Source organism: Eriocheir sinensis, chromosome 1, assembly GCF_024679095.1.
Source record: "Eriocheir sinensis breed Jianghai 21 chromosome 1, ASM2467909v1, whole genome shotgun sequence".
Lineage (NCBI taxonomy): Eukaryota > Metazoa > Arthropoda > Malacostraca > Decapoda > Varunidae > Eriocheir > Eriocheir sinensis.
The window spans coordinates 28289635-28311557 of NC_066509.1; the positions used below are offsets into that span (position 1 = coordinate 28289635).

At 44.1% G+C, this 21923-nt stretch overlaps 2 protein-coding genes across 2 annotated transcripts in view; both read right to left on the minus strand.

The window, feature by feature from the left end:
• LOC126995888 (uncharacterized) overlaps positions 1 to 21923 on the minus strand; it is a 117522-nt gene that overhangs the window by 47014 nt on the left and 48585 nt on the right. The gene's annotated exons all lie outside the window — the stretch shown is intronic.
• LOC126995900 (uncharacterized) lies at positions 1656 to 3262 on the minus strand. The gene is made up of 2 exons (XM_050855797.1): positions 3085 to 3262; positions 1656 to 2421 (listed from the first exon to the last, which is right to left on the minus strand). Exons 1-2 carry the CDS (start codon positions 3204 to 3206, stop codon positions 2187 to 2189), a joined length of 357 nt encoding a protein of 118 aa, XP_050711754.1. The 5' UTR covers positions 3207 to 3262; the 3' UTR covers positions 1656 to 2186.

The window sequence follows — 21923 nt, forward strand, 5'->3', positions numbered from 1 at the left end:
ACTTAAATTTGATTGCACGTTCACTCTGTTTATATATTACAGTTCCATAAGTAGAATAGTATTAGTGGTATTAGCATCAGTATTAGTAGTATTAGTAGTAGTAGTATTGGAACCCCTATCGCTCATATCATTTGTTCTCTCTGTGTGTGCAGATTTTTGGTTCTTGCCATTTTTGTTGTTGTAAATATTATTGGTGGTGTTGTTGTTTTATTGTCACGAACATTTTATATTTCCTGAAGCTCCCGTCGGTGTTTGTGTGTTGGAGAGAGAGAGAGAGAGAGAGAGAGAGAGAGAAGCTTGTGGTAATTGATATCGGCATTTACATCCGATGTGCAGGAACATTGGAGGGTTGTAGTAACAAACGTAACGGGAAGGAAAGTGAAGAGTGGCGGAAGTAAGAACAGCGACGCGCACTCGGTAATCATCAAACGCGCAGTGCTTGCGACATCATAATTAATTGAGTTCCGTTGTTCTAGGTTGCTTAGTTTTTGCACAATTGGGAAATAAAAGTTCGGACCGTCTGAGTTTGCACCGTCTTTTGTTATTTTGTTACTTATACGTCGGATTAAAGTGCTAACCACACCTAACCTATTGTCTATAGACGCTCAAACTATAGCGCAATGGTCTTCCCAGTGGCTGCTGTAGTTGTTGAGATATAGGAGGTGGTCCCAGACTTGCCGATACGAAATTTGGACTTAAGTCAACTGGCAAGGCCCGCGACGCAGTCTTCAGCGTTCAGGTCTGCCAGGGTGTCTGTATGTGAGAATGAAAACTCAAAGGAAAGTAAACCCAACCCTCAACACTACTCTGTACACTTGATAACCCACAGTACTTCACAAGTGTCCTCAGCCTAACATAAAAAAAAAAAATCCCTTTTCTATAAAAGGAGTGAAGAAACTTTTTATAACATTTGGAGAATAATTTGCACCAAGACAACTTATTTTAACTTTATTGATATAGGAAAATATCTTTGACAGGTTGAGAAGGATACATTGAGCTGGATGATCAGATTTTTCATCATCTGGCAGGAATTTATTTGGTCCCTTATTACAAAATAACATTTGAGTCAAATGCGTTAGGCAGTTTATAAAGTTAAATTTATTGGATGAATAAAAAGAGGTAAAAAAGCCATTACCTAATATGAAAAGTAGTCCATATAATTCCTCAAGCTTCAGCCTATCAAGCAAACAATTTTGAAACACACACAGAGGCACCAGCGGGTCCACTGAAGGCCCAGTAAAACATTGAGGCACCAGCGGGTCCACTGAAGGCCCAGTAAAACATTGAGGCACCAGCGGGTCCAAAAAGGCCCTGTAAAACATTGAGGCACCAGCAGGTCCACTGAAGGCCCAGTAAAACATTGAGGCACCAGCGGGTCCACTGAAGGCCCAGTAAAACATTGAGGCACCAGCGGGTCCACTGAAGGCCCAGTAAAACATTGAGGCACCAGCGGGTCCACTGAAGGCCCAGTAAAACATTGAGGCACCAGCGGGTCCACTGAAGGCCCAGTAAAACACTGAGGCACCAGCGGGTCCACTGAAGGCCCAGTAAAACATTGAGGCACCAGCGGGCCCACTGAAGGCCCAATAAAACACTGAGGCACCAGTAGGTCCACTGAAGGCCCAGTAAAACACTGAGGCACCAGCGGGTCCACTGAAGGCCCAGTAAAACACTGAGGCACCAGCAGGTCCACTGAAGGCCCAGTAAAACACTGAGGCACCAGCAGGTCCACTGAAGGCCCAGTAAAACATTGAGGCACCAGCGGGTCCACTCAAGGGCCAGTAAAACATTGAGGCACCAGCGGGTCCACTGAAGGCCCAGTAAAACATTGAGGCACCAGCGGGTCCACTGAAGGCCCAGTAAAACATTGAGGCACCAGCGGGTCCACTGAAGGCCCAGTAAAACATTGAGGCACCAGCGGGTCCACTGAAGGCCCAGTAAAACACTGAGGCACCAGCGGGTCCACTGAAGGCCCAGTAAAACATTGAGGCACCAGCGGGTCCACTGAAGGCCCAGTAAAACACTGAGGCACCAGCGGGTCCACTGAAGGCCCAGTAAAACATGCTGCAGAGGCCACTTAGACAAGTGAGATCGACGGTTAGATACTTTATCACATTATTCCGCCGTGGATCACACACACCCTGCCTGCTGCTGCTCCTCCCTTGCCAGACACACACACTGAAGTCCTAGAAAGAAAATCTACCCTCAGGCACGTTGTTCACGGCAGAGAAGTCGTACGCCTGGCCACTGGTGGGGCTGCTCACCTCGGGGCCCTCCTCCTCGCCGGAACACTTCTTGATGATATCCATCCAGGGCCTTCTCGTACACGGCCTCGTTGTCGTGGTGCTGCAGTCCTCAGTCTTGTCCAGTCCGCCACACTCCTCAGTGGCCCAGGCGGTCCACCTCGTTGATCTCGGCAGTCTGAGAAGATGAACACATTAATAACCCTTTGCTGGGTGAATATTAATGAGCCATGTTAACCTACAATACTTTTGGTGACTGTTTTACACTCCCACTGGTATGACACACAAATAACATGCATGCAGGAAGCGGTCCGAGTGGGGCATCACCTCACTGGATCTTATTGTGTCTTCTAAGACAATAATGAATGAATGACTAAGGAATTTATGTTAAGATACATGTCCTCAGACCTGAGAATAGAACTCTAGCCTTTACATTACTTTATTAGTTCCTCATAATTCAAAGTACCCATCCTTCAAACACCTTCCAGCAGCCAACAAGTTATAACCCTGTTCACTACCACTGCCTCCATCACCGTATTGTGTACCAGCACTGGCCTGCCGTCTGTGGCTGTGGTCTTCCACCTGGTGCCGCCTTTTCATGCCTGCTCAACAAAGACCTGTGTATCTACACTCAGCAATACATTCATTATGATGCAGTGATGCTACAGGACTGAAGATACTGAAAACAATTTGTTCTGATGATCAATGTATTTTTCCTTTCTCTTATAAGCATTAATTTACTGTCCACTTTGTGCTTGAGTTTTGAAGTGAAGAAAGAATACATCACTGAATGGTAGAGCACCCCATTTTAAAATGTAAGAAAACATCCTCATGAACTTACCTCTGTGTCTGGTCTAATGAGTTCCAGAAGAGGTTGTACAATGCCAGCCTTAATGACGAAGTCTCTGAGTTTGGGGCCATCGCCAGCAGTGTTTCCCGGCGCCCACACGGCTTGCTCTGCATGCCACGTTGGTGTGCGGCGAGCGGAGCAGCTTGACGAACGACACGACAGCACCCGAGGCTGTTGGGGAGGCAAACACCGTGGATTACATGCAGGAACAAACTTCAAACTAAAAACACTTGTTCATACAACATAAAAACAAAGATTATGTCAAGAAGCGACACCCTTTTCTACCTCCTTCTTTTCATCTTAGGACTTTCTGTTCTCCTCCACGTTTTTCAACCCGAGCAGGAACAGCAGGAACAATACAACTCAGGGCTGGATGCCACAGAATGCTTAACCTTGCTATTATTTCTGAATTGGACAGATGGAACAGCGTAGAACGTGCAGGGCGGGGCTGCGGCAGGGCGCTTGTCAGCCATCAGAAATGATCAGATGACGCGCAGGTGCACAAGATCGTCGTGAAGTAATCCTACACGTAACAGTAATGGTCGCCAGTTTGTACAAACAATTTGGCATTCGTATCTAGAACATTTTCCTTACTTCACATTGGCACATTAGGAATCCAGTTTACTTATAAACTAAGGGAGCAGCTAAAGAGCAAAACAAATTAATAAGTGAACACAACTGCTGCTCCTATGGCCTTAATACATGTCAAAAGAATGATCAGTTTCAGTTTGAGAAGCCTTGGTATTCCTCTCTTGAAAGTTTCATTTATAAAAAGGATAAATAGACATCCTGAACCCTGGCCTCTGGTTACAGCACTCAGCCCACACTCACTTGTCTGCCCTCTCCAGGAGGCGTACAAGGGGGTGTACCAGGCCGGCATCCGGGGTGGCATCTAGGGGCGGGCTGAGAGCATCATGCGTGCAGCTTGTGTGGCCACCGGCTGGGTGCTGCTGTCGTTACTCGGGATGCCGTTGATATTTTCCTCCACACACAGTTTGGGGCCCTAAAACAGTACACACATATTATAACCTGTTCAAGCTTATACTTTCACAGCCTCCCAGAAGTTTTAGTATATAGAACCCAAACTATAAAAGCCCTTGAAAGTTATTCAACATTTTCCATTATTCTTATGTACTCTAATTTTGTTAACTATCCCATCTTCCTGTTTATACATACATGCAATGCAGCTGTTCCTGGAGAACAAACCATTACGCAGTGAACACCAGATAAGGGGCCAAAGGCAGCACCTTGAAATGAAGTGAAAATGGTCATGACTTCAGGAAAGCACCGGGAAACAGTTTTCTTTTGATCATCACTGTGTTCCTCTTGCCTTTGACCAACAGGATTGATGCTGAGGGTGAGCAGCAACTTCTCTTCCTTGCATAGTAAGGAAAAAGGGAGCAAAGCCTCGACACACACCAGCCAAACACTGTGTGGTATAATCTGTTATGAGGAACACATGCACCAAAGACAACCAAGGCCAGTGTTACACACTCACGATCTTGACTCCCGACGCCTCCCGACGTCAGGCCACACGCCGACAGTTTTGGATATTTCAAAACACTCGGCGCCCTCCCCGACATCTGTCACCCGTCGGCAGTAAACAACGACATGTGTACATGTATGTGTATATATGTACATGTATGCATATGTATGTGTATGTATATGTATGTGTGTGTATGTATGTATATGTATATATATGATTGGATATTTTTTTTTTCTTACTGTATATATTAAGTAATAGTTCTATTTCTTGGTAATGAGTGGCGGCTGGGCCACAGCACATTTCTTTAGTACTAATTATTATTTCAGGTCCGTTATAGAGCTTCGGCTCAATGGACCTTGCCTGTTTATGTAGTAGTGTTTATTTTTATTTTTTTTACATGTATTGCAAAGTGGCCAATAAATCAATAAATCAAAAAATCAAATCAAAAATCAAACCGTCGGATGTCCATCTCAGCAACGCCTCAATAACTTCCTTCCCATCGTTGTTCCCTTCCTCTTATTTTCTTGATCCATTTTTCCCTTCACTCCTTCACCTTATCTTTCCTTCAACTTGCTTGAATATTCTTTATTTGGCTCGCTTCAGTGTTCGTCACCACTCTTCCTTTTCTTCTTGGCACGTTCCCTCTCTCGTACTCTTCCGCTTTTTTTCCTTACTCTTGAGCGATATGAAAGGAGGAGGAGGAGGAGGAGGAGAGAGAGAGAGAGAGAGAGAGAGAGGATAAAAACAATCTCATCTATTTTTTTCTTCAGTCGTCTATGTTTTTCAAAACCAGTTTTTCATCATTTGGCAATATTCATTCTTTGTCGACGTGTTTAGGTTTCGGTTTTATCGCATTTTCGTAATTTCGCGTGATTGCGTTTTGCTCTTTTTTTTCTTTTTTTTAGTAATACGAATCAGATTACCACCAAAAATTATGTGCCCGCCGTAATGAGAATGTTTGTGTGTTTGTATAATTGTTTGTATGTGTGTATGTTTGTTTATGTATTTGTGTGTATGAATGAACGGGTGTATGTTTGTTTGTATAATTGTATGTATGTGTGTATGTTATTACTGTATTTGTATGTGTTTGTGTGTATGATTGTAAATGTGTATGTACATATGCCTGTGTTTTGCATGTATGTGTTTATGTTTGAATGTTTGAATGATGATAAATTCTGTAGTATGTTTATGTTATCATACATTGAAGTTTTTCTGTGGATCATTATTTGTACAAGGAAAGACAGAACCCAAACTCAATAATCATAAATCAGGCGGAGGCGGTGGCCGGGTGGTCAGCGTGCGGGCGTGGTGAGGCCGTTGACTTGGGTTCGAGTCCCGCCGAAACACGCTGATATTTCAAACCATCGCCGAGTGGCGGAAGACTACCACATGCTGGCCAGATCTTCAATCAACCCTGACTTCAGCGACATCGTTCAAGTGGAGCACCGGGGGGCAGCATGGGCCACGCAAGAGTCATATACCACGGCAGCCACTATAGATAAAATTCGCCTGCGCCACTAACGGGCTGGGTCGTCCAAGAGGCCCCTCAAGACAGCCTACCGGCGTAAAGGCAGCGCGTAAAAAAGAAGGCAAATTTTGTAGACTTACTAACTGACCAATCATTATAATGGCTGAGGATGAGAATGATGAAAATAAGTAATAAATTATAAACCTGTGTCTGAGAGTTTAAATGTATGTTGGTGGAGTGCGTCTATGTAGGTGAATGTACGTATAAATGTGTGGACGTAACAGTGAGAGTAAATTATGCACCTGCTTATCCTCCCATTCTCACCTGCCGACATCACCTGACTCTCCTCCAGTCCAATTTACACTAATCCACTTAACCCTCTCCTCCTCCTCCTCCTCCTCCTCCTCCTCCTCCTCCCCTCGAGAAGATCATCAGAGACAAACTCGCTAGGTTCCTTGAAGACAACAACATCATTTCCGATGCTCAGCATGGTTTCAGGAACAAGCGCTCATGCTTAACCAATTTATTGGACTTCTTCCAAGGTATCTATGAAAACTGGGATAATCATATCCCCAGTGATGTTATATATCTAGACTTTCAGAAAGCCTTTGACAAAGTGCCACATGAAAGACTCCTCAAGAAACTTAAGTCGGCGGGATTAGGCGACGATCTGACAGCGTGGATGAAAGACTGGCTCACTGAAAGAAAACAACGAGTTGTACTCAACGGACAGGCCTCCGAGTGGCTCCCGGTCACAAGTGGAGTGCCACAGGGGTCAGTGCTGAGACCCATACTTTTCATCATATATATCAACGACCTAGAACCAGGATTAAAATCCAATTTTTCAAAATTTGCCGACGACACAAAGGTGGGTGGGAAGGCCCTCACAACGGCAGACTGCGAAATTATCCAGAGAGACCTGGACCAGATCACTCGGTGGTCAGAAAAATGGCAGATGTCCTTCAACACTACCAAATGTAAAGTAATGCATATCGGATCCAGAAATAGCAACCACATATACCACATGGGTGGCGAACCACTACATGTTGTGCAAGAGGAAAGAGACCTAGGGGTCACCATCAGCAGTGACTTGAAACAAACAAAACATTGCAAGTCCGCCTGTAAGAAAGCCAATAGAATGCTTGGGTTCATATCGAGGAACTTCGAATACAAGACTCCGGGATTTATGTTATCCTTGTATAATTCGCTGGTAAGGCCCCACCTGGAATACGCCGTGCAATTCTGGTCTCCTAATTACAGGAAAGACATTGAATTACTTGAGAGAGTACAGCGCCGCGCCACGAAGATGATACCATCACTGAGGACGAAACCCTATGAAGAACGACTCGAGCGACTCAACCTCTTCACGTTGGAAAAGAGACGCCTGCGGGGCGACATGATACAAGTCTTTAAGTACCTGAACAAGCTCAGCAACGTTGATCACTCCAAACTCTTCGCGCTACAAACTAACCTGAGAACAAGAAACAACGGAAAACAATTCAAGCAAAGCGATGCAATACCGACATCGGCAGGAGTTGTTCGCCATTGGAACAGCATTCCTGCAGATGTGGTTAGCGCAGAAACCATCAACTCTTTCAAGAAACGCATTGATCGCCACTTTGCTGCAACGGGTGTGAACTGAACGTTCCCAAGAGTAGGTAAACAAGTGCTTTAATCCTTCCCTGCAAGCCACTCCTATTCACTGAACGCAGGCAGCCTAGTAATGTGCCAACAGGCTTTCTGCTGCCTGCTAGTCCATGTTTCCATGTTTCCTCGTCTTTCTCCTCCGTGGCCTCCTCGTCATTCTCGCTTGCCGATTGATTTTCCATTTCCTCCTCCTCCTTTCATTCTCCTACACCTCTAATATATGTTTTTTCTCTTCGTCATTCACATTCCTCTTTTTTATACATTTTCTCATATATATTCTACATACTCCTCTCCCCATTCTACTCCCCAATATTTATCATCCTCTTCTCGATCCTTTATACTCCACCTCCTCTTCCTCCTCCACAGCCCCTCCTCCGCCTCCTCCTCCTCCTCCTCCTCCTCCTCCTCCTCCTCTTTGGGGAACTTCGAATATAAGACGCCGGGAGATATGTTATCCTTGTATAATTCGCTGGTAAGGCCCCATCTGGGATACGCCGTGCAATTCTGGTCCCCTTATTACAAGAAAGACATTGAATTACTCGAGAGGGTACATCGACGGGCTACGAAAATGATACCACCATTAATGACATTGAGTCTTCGTCTAGTCAACTCCCCTCATCATGCTGACAATCTTCTACCTCTTAAATTCCGCCGCCATGTTGCCTCTCTTTCTATCTTCTATCAATATTTTCATGCTGATTGCTCTTCTGAACTTGCTCACTGCATGCCTCCACCCCTCCCACGACCCTGCTGCACTCGACTTTCTACTCTAGCTCATCCCTATACTGTCCAAACCCTTTATGCAAGAGTTAACCAGCATCTTCATTCTTTCATCCCCTACACTGATAAACTCTGGAACAGCCTTCCGTCGTCTGTATTTCCTCCTGCCTATGACTTGACCTCTTTTAAGAAGAGTGTATCAAGACACCTCTCCACCCGAAATTGACCTCTCTTTTGCGTACTTTTTCCTTTTGTCTATTGTGGGAATAGCGACTAGCGGGCTATTTTTTCTGTACATTCTTTTTGTTGCCCTTGAGCTGTCTCCTTTGTTGTAAAAAAAAAAAATACGAATAACGACTCAAGTGACTCAACCTCTTCACGTTGAAAAAGAGACGACTGCGGGGAGACCTGAGATACAAGTCTGCAAGTACCTGGACAAGTTCAGCAATGTCGATCACTCCAAACTCTTCACGCTACAAACAAACCTGAGAACTAGAAGCAACGGTAAAACAATTCAAGCGAAGCGACGCAGTACGGATATCGGCAGGGATTATTTTTCGAACAGAGTCGTCCACCACTTGAACAGCCTTCTTGCAGGGGTGGTTAGTGCGGAAACAATCAACTCCTTTAAAAGTCGCATTGACCGTCACTTTGCTGCATCGGAAGTGAACTAAATGTATCCACGAGTACGTACATAAGTGCTTTAATCATTCCCGCAAGCCACTTCTATGGCTGACGGATTGATTAAATCACTGAAAGCAGGCAGCCTCGCAATGAGCCAATAGACTTTCTGCTGCCTGCTCGTCCATGTATCCATGTTTCCTCCTCCTCTTCTTCCTCCTCCACCTTCTTCTCCTCCTCTCACTATCTCCGCACACTCTTCCCCTCCTCGTGGCCTCGCATACCTGGCATAGTAATCAACTTTTTCTCACCTGTCGGAGCCACCTGGGGAGCCGTGAGCAGCCATGTGTGAAGAGCCCACACGTGCACGCCCACAAACCTGCACGCCCACACACCTGCACGCCCACACACCTGCACGCCCACACACGTGCACGCCCACACACCTGCACGCCTACACACCTGCACGCCCACACACCTGCACGCCTACACACCTGCACGCCCACATACCTGCACGCCTACACACCTGCACGCCTACACACCTGCACGCCCACACACACTCCAGGCCAGGTGTAGCTTGAGAATCCTTTTGGTGGAGTTCACATAAGATTTGATAATCTTCACTATGCAGTTTAAAGGATCAAGTCGCAGTTCTCTTCTCTCTCTCTCTCTCTCTCTCTCTCTCTCTCTCTCTCTCTCTCTCTCTCTCTCTCTCTCTCTCTCTCTCTCTCTCTCTCTCTCTCTCTCTCTCTCTCTCTCTCTCTCTCTCTCTCTCTCTCTCTCTCTCTCTCTCTCTCTCTCTCTCAATTTCTCTTTCGCTTTTTCTTTATCGCTCTTTCTCTTTCGTTCTTCCTCTCTCTCTCTCTCTCTCTCTCTCTCTCTCTCTCTCTCTCTCTCTCTCTCTCTCTCTCTCTCTCTCTCTCTCTATCTCTCTCTCTCTCTCTCTCTCTCTCTCTCTCTCTCTCTCTCTCTCTCTCTCTCTCTCTCTCTCTCTCTCTCTCTCTCTCTCTCTCTCTCTCTCTCTCTCTCTCTCTCTCTCTCTCTCTCTCTCTCTCTCTCTCTCTCTCTCACTCACACACACACACACACTCACACACCTGCACGCCCACACACACTCCAGGCCAGGTGTAGCTTGAGAATCCTTTTGGTGGAGTTCACATAAGATTTGATAATCTTCACTATGCAGTTTAAAGGATCAAGTCATGATTCAGTTCTCTCTCTCTCTCTCTCTCTCTCTCTCTCTCTCTCTCTCTCTCTCTCTCTCTCTCTCTCTCTCTCTCTCTCTCTCTCTCTCTCTCTCTCTCTCTCTCTCTCTCTCTCTCTCTCTCTCTCTCTCTCTCTCTCTCTCAATTTCTTTTTTGTTTTTTCTTTATCTCTCTCTCTCTCTCTCTCTCTCTCTCTCTCTCTCTCTCTCTCTCTCTCTCTCTCTCTCTCTCTCTCTCTCTCTCTCTCTCTCTCTCTCTCTCTCTCTCTCTCTCTCTCTCTCTCTCTCTCTCTCTCTCTCTCTCTCTCTCTCTCTCTCTCTATCTCTCTCTCTCTCTCTCTCTCTCTCTCTCTCTCTCTCTCTCTCTCTCTCTCTCTCTCTCTCTCTCTCTCTCTCTCTCTCTCTCAATTCACACACACACACACACACACACACACACACACACACACAAGTATTCACACTCACACTCTTAGTAACACGATCCTCTCCTCATGTGATATTGAATCCTATCTCCTTAATCTTCCTGATCCTCCTCCTCCTTCTCCTCCTTCTCCTCTTCCTCCTCCTCCTCTTCTTCTTTCTTCTCCTTCTCATCCTTCTTCATAAATTACTTTACAAATTAAAGCAAATAGGTATTGACGGTCAAGTAAACCAATGGATCGCGAATTGGTTGAGCAACAGACAACAAAGAGTAGTGATTGACGGATTTAACTCAGAGTGGGCGCCTGTCACTAGTGGCGTCCCTCAGGGCTCGGTCCTTGGCCCAGTGCTCTTCATTATTTACATCAACGACGTGGATGTTGGACTCAATAACCGCATTAGTAAATTTGCAGACGACACAAAGATTGGTAACTCGGTTCTCACTGACGAAGACAGGCAAAGCCTCCAAGAGGACTTGCACAAAATTTCAGCTTGGTCGGATAGATGGAGATGCCCTTTAACGTAGACAAGTGCCAGGTCCTTCAAGTTGGAACGAGGAATAAGAAGTTCGAATACGAAATGCGCGGCGTTAAACTCAAAAGCGTTCAATGCGTCAAAGACTTGGGGGTCAAAATCGCGTCAAACCTCAAATTCTCACAGCAATGCATCGATGCAGCAAATAAAGCGAACAGAATGTTGGGCTTCATTAAAAGAAACTTTGTATTCAAGAATAAAGATGTAATACTCCAGCTCTACAACAGTTTAGTCAGACACCACTTGGAATATGCGGTACAGTTTTGGTCCCCCCACCATGCAAAGGATATTGCTAAATTAGAAGGTGTTCAGCGTCGGGCAACGAAAATGATCCCTTCCTTGCGCAACAAATCCTACGAAGAAAGGCTTTCTATCCTTAACATGTTCTCTCTTGAGAAACGTCGCCTCCGAGGAAAATTGATCGAATGTTTTAAAATACTTAATGGTTTCACGAATGTAGACAGATCAACATTGTTTATGATCGATGACAGTCTGCGCACGAGGAACAATGGCGTAAAACTCAGATGTAGACAAGTAAATTCAGATTGCACCAAATTTTTCTTCACCAACGTTGTAGTGCGAGAATGGAATAAGCTTCCACCTTCAGTGGTCCAGTGTAACACGATTGACTCCTTCAAAAATAAGCTCGACCGTCACTTCCTTCAACTTAATATCAACTAGAGCAGAAATGCAACGTTTTGGAGTCTTCTGATTAATGTAAAATCACTTAGGTTTAAGGACAGACCACCAAGTCTGGACCATGGGGTCTGTGTGGTCTGATTTTCTATGTAAATCTATGTAAATCTGTCCCATTTCCTATTTTTCATCTTTTCAATTTGATTTTTCAACTCTCCGATTCCTTTTCCCTCCTTTCTCTTTTCCTCTTGCTCCTTCTCTTCTCCTTCCTCCTTCTTTATCATTCATCTTTTTCTTGAAGATTCATAGACATTTTAGGATTTTTCATACGCTCCTTTCTTTTCCCTTATATCTCTCCTTTCCTTCCTTTGTTCCCTAAACTCAATGTGTGTTTTATTTTACCCGAGTGGTTCCCAACCTTTTTTGTCCCGTTCCCCCTTTTCTAGTCACTCTTTCACCTGTGGACCCCTAGCAACGAAACAGGTTCAGCGGGCCACTCATGACCATCCCAAGGGCCAAATTTGTCATGTGGGCCGTGAGTTTGACACCCCTGGTACCGTTATTCCAGCATTTAAGCATTTACTTTTAAGGATGGTGTATAGTAGTATGAATGTTATTCCGAGATGCATGTCTCCTAATTCCAGTACAATAAATTTGAAAATAATTAGAATCTCTTTGGATCTCCAATATTCATTTTTTTTTTACTCAACTTTTGTCATGTTTTGTGGATTGCCTTTCCTTTATCTCACTCATTATATATTCCTTCACCTCCCTTCAGCCGTCTCCTTGCAGCCCTTTTCTTGCACCTCCTCCTCCTCTCCTTCCCCCTCTTCCCCTCCCAGTCCCGTTCCCTTCACCCCTCCTCTTCCTCCTCTTCAGCCTTTTCCTTTTCTTTCCGCCTCTTTGGTTCTCTTCTTTCTTCCCTCAATTCCTCTTTTCAAGGTGTTAAGAGCCCTTGAACATCACAGCTTCAAAGAGAAACAACAGGAGGAGGAAGAGATGGTGGAAAAAGTATGAGACAGGGAAAGAAAGGACGAAGAGGTAGTGAAGGAGTGATGGGGAAGAAGAGGCGGATGATAAAGACGTAGAGAAAGGGATGGGCGACTGTTGCTTAAGTTACAGGCTCACGGAGTAGAGGGTAAAGTTTTGAACTGGGTCAAGGCGTGGCTTAGCAATAGGAAGCAAAGAGTGCAAATTAATGGTAAAAGACCTGACTGGGGATGTGTTACGAGTGCATGGGGTCCCACAAGGTTCGGTATTAGGTCCACTTTTGTTTATTATTTATATCAATGACTTAGATACAGGAATTAGTAGTGATGTCAGTAAGTTTGCAGATGATACCAAGATCGGTAGAGCAATTGAGTCGGATCAGGACGCTAGTATCCTCCTGGATGAACTAAACAGATTGTATGACTGGGCGGAAAAATGGCAGATGGAGTTCAATGTAGGGAAGTGCAGTATTCTGAGTGTAGGTAGGAACAACCCCTCTCATAACTATTGCTTAAATGACGCTCCCATAAGCAGGTCTGGGTGAGAGAGGGGTTTAGGGGTCTTAGTGAGCTCTGATCTCCGTCCAAGTGCACAATGCATTCAAGCTAGAAATCGAGAAAATAGTGTACTGGGATTTATTTCAAGTAGCGTAAGCAACAGAAGCCCCGAAGTCTTCCTCAAACTATATTTAGCATTAGTTAGACCTCATCTTGACTATGCGGTTCAGTTCTGGTCACCTTACTATAGAATGGATATCAAAATGTTAGAATCGATTCAGAGGAGGATGACTAAGATGGTTCAGGGGTTGAGAAACTTGCCATACGAGGAAAGACTCAAACAGTTAAACTTGCACTCTCTGGAAAGGCGAAGGGTGCGTGGAGACATGATCGAGGTTTATAAATGGATGAAGGGCTTTAATAAGGGAGACATTCATAAGGTTTTGTTGGTAAGAAAACCGGGTAGGACACGAAGTAATGGGTTTAAACTGGATAAATTAAGATTCAACAGGGACATAGGCAAAAATTGGTTTACAAACAGGGTGGTGGATGAGTGGAATAGGCTTAGCAGTCATATGGTGAGTGCCAATGCAATTGTCACATTCAAAAATAGATTAAATAAATTCATGGACAGCGATATTAGGTGGGGTCAGATACACGGGAGCTACACGGGAGCTTAGGTTCAGAGGAGCGGCCTCGTACAGGCCTACCGGCCTCTTGCAGACTCCTATGTTCTTTTGTTCTTATGTTCTTAAAGAAAAAGACAGAGCAGTGGGTTAAAAAGGAGAAAGAGGAGGAGGAGGAGGAGGAGGAGGAGGAGGAGGAGGAAACATCAAACATGGAAACATGGGAAGGCAGGCAATAAGAAGCCTATTGGCTTGTTACGAGGTTGCCCGCTCTGGTGATTTGGTCTGCTTAACGGTCACTTCGTGCCAGCAGAGGGACCACAACACCCCGGTACGTACGTTCAGTTTACTCCTGTTGTGACGAAGTAATCGTCTGTGCGATTTTCAAAGGGGTTGATTGTTTTCGCACTTACTACTTCTGAAGGGAGGTTGTTCCAATGTCGGTAGGGGGCTTCGTGGTGCAGTGGTTAGCACACTCGGCTCACAACCGAGAGAGCCTGGGCTCGATTCCCGGGTGGAGTGGAAAAATTTGGGCGGCTTTTCCCAGCAGTAAATGGGCACCAGGTATTAATCGGGGTTGTGTCCCGTCTCCTGGGATCTGTTCCCTTCTCCTATAATTCCTTCCCCTTCTGTCTCTCTCCGGCATATGACCACAGATGTTGCGCCGACTAAACGAAACTTTCAAACTTTTCCAATGTCGGATGACTCGGTCTTAAAAGAAACTCCTGCCAATGGCTGTATTACATCGTCTTGCTTGAATAGGTACACCGTTGTTTCTAGTTTTCAAGTTAGTTTGTTGCTCGAAAAACTTGGAGTAGTGGATGTTACTGAACTCTTTCAGGTACTTGAACTCTTGTATCATACCTCCTCGTAAGCGTCCGTTTTCCAGCGTAAAGAGGTTGAGCCGCTTGAGTCGTTCCTCACACGGCTGTGTCCATAATGATGGAATTATTTTCGGAAAACGTCGGTGAACTGACCCTTGCGGTACTCCACTAGTGACTGGAAGCCACTCAGAAGCCTGCCCGTTGACCAACACTCGTTGTTTTCTACTGGTGAGCCAATCTCTTATCCACGCAAAGGTTGCTTCCTATACCCGCTGGCTATATTTTCTTTAGGAGTCGCTCATGTGGTACCTTGTCAAAGGCTTTTGGAAGTTCAGATATATGACATCGCTTGGGATGTGATACTCTCAGTTTTATTATATACCTTGGAAGAAGCCCAGTAGATTCGTTAGGCAGGAACGCTTATTCCTGAAACCGTGCTGGGTATTGTCCTCCAGAAAACTGACAAGTATGTCTCTAACGATCTTTTCGAGGATTTTGCTGCTTATGATGGAGGGGGAGGAGGAGGAGGAGTGGGGGAGATAAAGAGGAAAGATGTATATTTTAAAACGATGTTCTGTGTATGTATATTCAGGTTACGAGAGAGAGAGAGAGAGAGAGAGAGAGAGAGAGAGAGAGAGAGAGAGAATATCAAACGTTCAGAAATTTTATTGTATCTCATTTTCTTTCACTCTTTACCTTACACAGAAATCACTTCATTGATAGAAAATGAATTATTGCCAACAGTAACTCGTTCATTTGCTAATTTGCTTTTGTTATTTCCTCATCGTTCTCGTGTCTCTATAATGGATTACAGCGTCGAAGTTTAATTTACAAAGCATTTAATTAAACTTCTTTCTCTTGTTTTATTTGTTTCATTGATAACACTAATTCCAAGCGTAATCGAGAGCAAAGGATTTAACAATCTTCTTGAATTAATAATTTATTTTTGTCTGAACTTTTATCTTTTCCTTTTTTTCTTCTTATCGTTTATTGTTGTTACCTTACCGTTTTTATTTCTTTTTAGTTTCCCATTTCCACGAACCAGAGGGTGAGTCACTGATCGTCACATTAGTTTAATTCCACAAGTTTTTTTTTTCTTTCTTTTCCGCGAGTGTCAGTCCTCCTCTACTCATTTCTTTTATTTATCTTTTTGTATTTCTTTCATTCTTGGGCTAACAATTACATTCTTTTTTTATCATCTCTATTTCATCCTCACCAGCCAGAGAGTGAGTCATTGATCGTCTTCAGAGTTTAATTTCACATCTGTTCTTTTCCTGCGTGAGTTTCAGCCCTACATTTTTATCTCTCACATTTCCACAAATCCGAAAAACTTTTACCATGTTAAGTCTAATTCAATAACTGCACATCCTTCCTCGAGAATTTTCATTTTTTTCTTCTCTAACGTATTTTTCAGTCCCTCCTGATATTCTTTTGCTCATTCTTTTTTACTTGTTTCAGTCGTTTTTATCTACAGAATTTTCAGAATTTGAAAGTCAGACATTATGTTATTCATCTCGTTACATATTTCTTTTTTTCATTGCTTCAAATTGTTCATTAAATTACTGAGCTTTATTTCACTTCCACTAAGATAAGACCCATTGTTTACAGTAACAGATGAACTTTATAGTCCTTTTGTCCCTCGAAATTTCTCCATTATTTGCTCATATAATTTGTTCACGTTCGTTGGATAGTTATCTTTTACAGCTTCCTTTTCATGAGTCTTAGTCTTTTACAATTTCGATCTTTTCCAATCTTTCACGAGTTTCAACATCAATAATTTCTTCCTCTTTTCTTCTCATTGGCTGTTTACGTTCTTCTCATATAGTATTTTTTTAAATCTTTCTTTTCATAAGTTCCAATATTCCATTCAACTGTTTGCATCTTTATCCTATTTCCACAAAACCAAAAATAATTGGTCACATTTGCACTTTAATTTCATACCTGCACATTTCTCCCCTGTTGAGTGTCTTCCTTTTTTTTTCTTCTTTTTTTTTTTTTGGTATTCTAGTTTAGATTTGCGTAGTTTCCGTTTCCTTTCCAGTTTTCATCTGCAGATGTTCACCTTTTTCTTTATTCGCGTGTCCTCCTTTTCCATCATCTAACTATTTTTTGTATTAATCTTTTCTATCTTATTTTCTCTCTTCCATCTCATTTTTTTCTCATCAACCTGTATTATCAATCACTTATTTTTATTTTTATTCTTCATTTTGTATATTCTAACTTCCACGCTTTGGGTTTGTTTTCCCTGATGCATCTTTTCAATCTTTCATCTGTTTTGATTTCTTTTCTCTCTAACTTTTTATGTCAATCACCTTTTCTTCCTCGTTTTCCCTTTTTTTTTCTCGTTGTCATCTTACATTCTTCCATTTCATATCATTAACGTTTCTTAACATTCAGTTTTATCAATTGTATTTAAAATTTCTTGTTTACTTTCATTTTTTTTTCCACACCTTTAGAGCTGCAAGTGAAAAAAACACGTGTGGTCTAAGTCTCATTATAAAGTGGTTGTTTACGTAAAGAAAAAAAATACACATCCAGTTGACGGGATTTTGCATTCTCTCTCCCTCTCTATTTCACTCTGCCTGGCGAGTGAATTTACGTATGATTGTATGTATGTATGTATGTATGTATGTATGAATGTATGAGCGTTTATGCATGACCGTTTATGTATTCCCTGACTGGATGATGGCGTGGAAAGGTACACATTGATGAATACACTGTACACACGACCTTAGAATTATATGTACATTGTTTGTGTATGGTGTTTGTGTGTGTGTGTGTGTGTGTGTGTGTGTTTGTGTGTGTGTGTGTATGTGGCGTGATCCAGAGAGCAGGAAAGAGCAACACATTTTTACACATGCATGAGGGAGGAGGGACAACACACACCTTCACGCCCCGCAACACACCCGCACCAACACACCACCGCAGACAACCAACACAAAAAAGACACTCCCGCGCCACTACGTCCTCCGCGCCTCGCTTCCCACACGCCCCGCCGTGGACTAGAGCTGAGGGTGGAAGGCGTGGGCGGGGGAAATGCAGGAGGCGTGGGTGAGGGAAGGGCAGGAGGAGGAGGAGGAGGAAGAAGAGGAGGAGGAGGAGGAGGAGGAGGAGGAGGAGGAGGAGGAGGAGGATAGATCAAAGCACGTGGACGTCGGAACACTGAGTGGGCGATGGTGGTGCCTTCGGGAGGAGGAATAGGAGGAGTAGGAGGTGATGTAGGATTCCAACGATAAACAGGAAAAGGATGGGGTATAGGAGACGAAGCAGGAAGAGGATAAGGAAGTGAAGGATTCAAAGGAAGAGGAGGCCGTATAGGACCCAAAGGGTATTCTCAGACCACCTTTCAACTCCTGTTTTCTTAAGAGCGTGACATCAGGGACTCTGTTTTCATCCCTCGCGGCGACTTTCAACAATGCCTCGGCTTCTTTACTAGTCTGAGAGGCGTCCTGAAGGCCACTCGTCCCCCTGATGGCGTTGGGGAGCACTAGACACGCCGCCAGAAGTACCCAGAGGCACCAGGTTCTTGCCCCCTCGCCTCCCAGCAGACGGTGAAGCCCCAGCAGGAGCAGCGGGAGGCCTGGCGTTCCTTGGGTGGACGTCTGGGCCCGGCTCGGCTGGGGGTCGTTTTGGAGCTCGGCTGGAGCCTCTTCTGGGGGAAAGGAACGGGGATCAAGGGCACGCAGCGATAGGGAAAGGAAGGATTAAAGTTATAGAGACGATCAAAATGGAAAAAGCTTGAAGATAACTGATAAGGCAATACGGTTGATCTTAAATACAAACAAAGAATGATCATGAGGATGTAACATTTATGGAGGATCGATTTTATGATTTTCTATTTTCATGCGAAGATCTTAGGCTGGGGTCACACATTGCTGATTTAGCGTCCCGCTGGGTCCCAACCTAGAAATTTTTAAGAACGGGGTCAGTCTTGATCGACAACATCCCGTCTCATACCATCTTTGATCTGAACATGTTCCCACGGCGACAGACCCCCGACTCCCCACAAAAAAAACGTCGGGGTCAGGCGTGGGTCTGCCTGCATCAGGCAGGGGTCCGCCGCCGGCGGTATTGCACGAGCAGTCCCGCTTGACAGGGCCAAACGGGACCTAGGCGGAGCCCCGTCTGACGGGGACCGCCGATGATCCGACGTTGCCACGTGGCGCACAATTTCTACGGTTATTTCATGCCATTTTCATCCCGCCTGACGCCGCCAGATGGAGGCTCACCCCACTTGGCGGTGTCTGACCCCGCCTGCCGCCGCTAGGTGGGGATCCCACGCCCCAGCCCTTTTTACTGCCGACCATGGCCACGATGCCACACGTTTTGTGCCGTTCTCACTGATCGGGACCGAACGGGACGCTAAATCGGGTGTGTGTGAGCCCAGCTTTATACAACTTTCCTCTAACAAAAGGAACAACAACAACAACAACAAAAAAAAAAAAAAGACAGCGGTAGAAATAGGTCACACGGAGAACAACAGAAGACAAACGTTGAAAATAAGAAACGGGAAAGACACGCAAAGGAGAGAAAAGTAGAAACTGTAAAATGAAAGAAGGAAAACAACAGAAAGAAAGCAAAGAAAGGATAAGGAACTCAGAACAAGAGAAGAAAGAAACGTAAGAGAAGTAGCACACTCAAAGCCAAGAACTCGAAGAAAGACAAGAGATAGAGCGCTGAAGGCAGAGAAGGGGAATATGATTTTGTAACGTAAAAGAATGTTCAGAAAAAAAGAATATTTCATATTAAAAGCAAAAGTAGAACAAGAGATTCAGAACCAGAGAAGGAAGAGCAGAAGCAGCACACACAAGGATGATAACCTGAAGGAAGACGAGAGAGATAAAGCTCAGGTCAGAGAACAAAAGAGGATCAGGAGGGGTGGAAGGCGCGGAAGTCAAGTCAAATAAAGAGGATCAGAGGAACGAGGCGCCGAAGAGGAATAACCTAAAACCGATTTGGGAATGAGCCGTCTAAGAGGAATTCAATAGAAGGCGATTGAGGATACAACACGACCAAATAGGATGGGATAAAAGGGATTAGAGGAATGGGATAACGAGGAGGAGGAGGAGGAGTACCGTCAAGGGGATTAGGGAAGGAAGCAAGAGAGGATAAGGACAAAAGGGAAGGAAAATAATGAGGGAGAAAAGAGCGATAGGGAATAAAGAGAGAGAATCATAAGAATAGAATTAAGAGGAAGATTTCCATTGCAAGGGAAAAGAAAGAACAAGATTTGAATTTTCGTAGGAAGGTAAAAAAAGAATAAAGGACTGGATATAAAAAGAAGACCGAGAGGACTATAAGTAAAATGAAAGAAAGCAGAGCGACGGAGAGAGGAGAGAGGGAATTTACTTAAAACAGATAAGAGGAAGACAACCACAATTAAAACAGTTACGAAGAAAGAAGAAATATACGAAGGAAAAAGTATTCAAACAAAAATACGAGTTGAATAGAACAAAAAAAAAAAAAAAAGAGAATATGAGAACAAAAGTAGAAAACAAAAAAAAAGAATTGTTAAAGGAAAGCATAACCAAACGAAGACAAATTGAAAAAACTAAAAAAAAAAAAAAAAGGGAATACAAGACATCAAAACAAAACATTACAACTAAGACGATAACCTCTTTTACTACTAAAACACACACACACACACACACACACACACACACACACACACACACACACACACACACACACACACACACACACACACACACACCGGCCCGGTAGCTTACACCGGCCCGGTAGCTCAGTGGATAGAGCGTCTGCCTCACAATCAGAAGGACCGGGGTTCGATTCCCCGGCCGGGTGAAAATAAGTTGGGTTTATCTTCTTTCACGTGTAGCCCCTGTTCACCAAGCAGTGAGTAGGTACGCGACGTAAGGCAAGGAGTTGTGACCTCGTTGTCGCGGTGTGTTGTGTGTGAGTGGTCTCAGTCCTACCCAAAAATCGGTACTACGAGCTCTGTGCTCTTCCGGAGGGGAACGGCTGGCTGTCTCGAGAGAGACCCGCAGCAGACCAAGAGGTGAATTACACACACACACTTCCTCCTGACTTTCTTATCGCGACGTTCGAAGACGATTAATGTTCATGGACTCTCTCTCTCTCGATCTCGATCTCTCACTCTCTCTCTCTCTCTCTCTCTCTCTCTCTCTCTCTTTCGATCTCTCTCTCGATCTCTCTCCAAGCATCGTGACAGTCAATGAGCTTATAAACATGTGTTCGTCGTGTGGTGTAATTAAGGCGAGGTTATTATTGTTGTTGTAATTAATATTATTATTATTATTATTATTAACGTTGCTTCGTGTATTTAGATCGTTAGTTAGTTCATTATTTATTAGTTGGTGATTAAGTGGTTCAGATATTGGTGTTTATTTTGTCATGTTCTTTTTTTTCTTTTATGGTTTGTTCCATCATTTGATTATTATTATTACTTTCGTCACTCCGTTCATTGTTACACTGGATGGATAATTTAGTTTAGTTTTAGATATTTGATCTGAAGTGTAAACATGGCGAAGGCACTGACGGAGGAACACTTGATTCCTCCTTCCTCGAACGTTACTTGTCAGGCAGTATAGAATGGTACTAGGATCATTGGCTCGTTAGTTAGTTAATAACGAGTTCACGGTGATTCTGGTGAAGTTATCGTTAGCGAACAACCGCGCCGAGGAACAGGACCCGTAACAATGAACTTGTCTCATGTGGCTGTGTTTTTCAGGCCTTACATTTCCCGGAGATTAGGCACAAAGGAACATTAAGCCCCCCGCCGATGGAAAATGCTGCGGAATGAGGCGATCCGTTTCCTCAAGTTGGGAGGCAACTCGGCCCTTCTTTCGTGCTCGAATACCGGAGTCCCGCCGGGAACGACTCATTGATAATAATACAGCGAATTTAACGGCAGCAGCAGGAGAAGCCACCGAGATACACAGGAAATACCGAATAAAGAACCTTATCTCTTCACACTATTCCATCAAGAGTGGCTAAAAGAAACTCGCAAGAACGAATTTAACAAACAAGAACTATAGAGAATTTGATGGCAGCAGCAGCACAAAAGGCCGGAGAATCACACAGGAACCTTACCTTATCACAGGCATAGCGAAACGGAGAAATAATAATAAAAAACTCACAAAGTACTATAGCGAATTTAAATGCAAAAGAATCTTAAA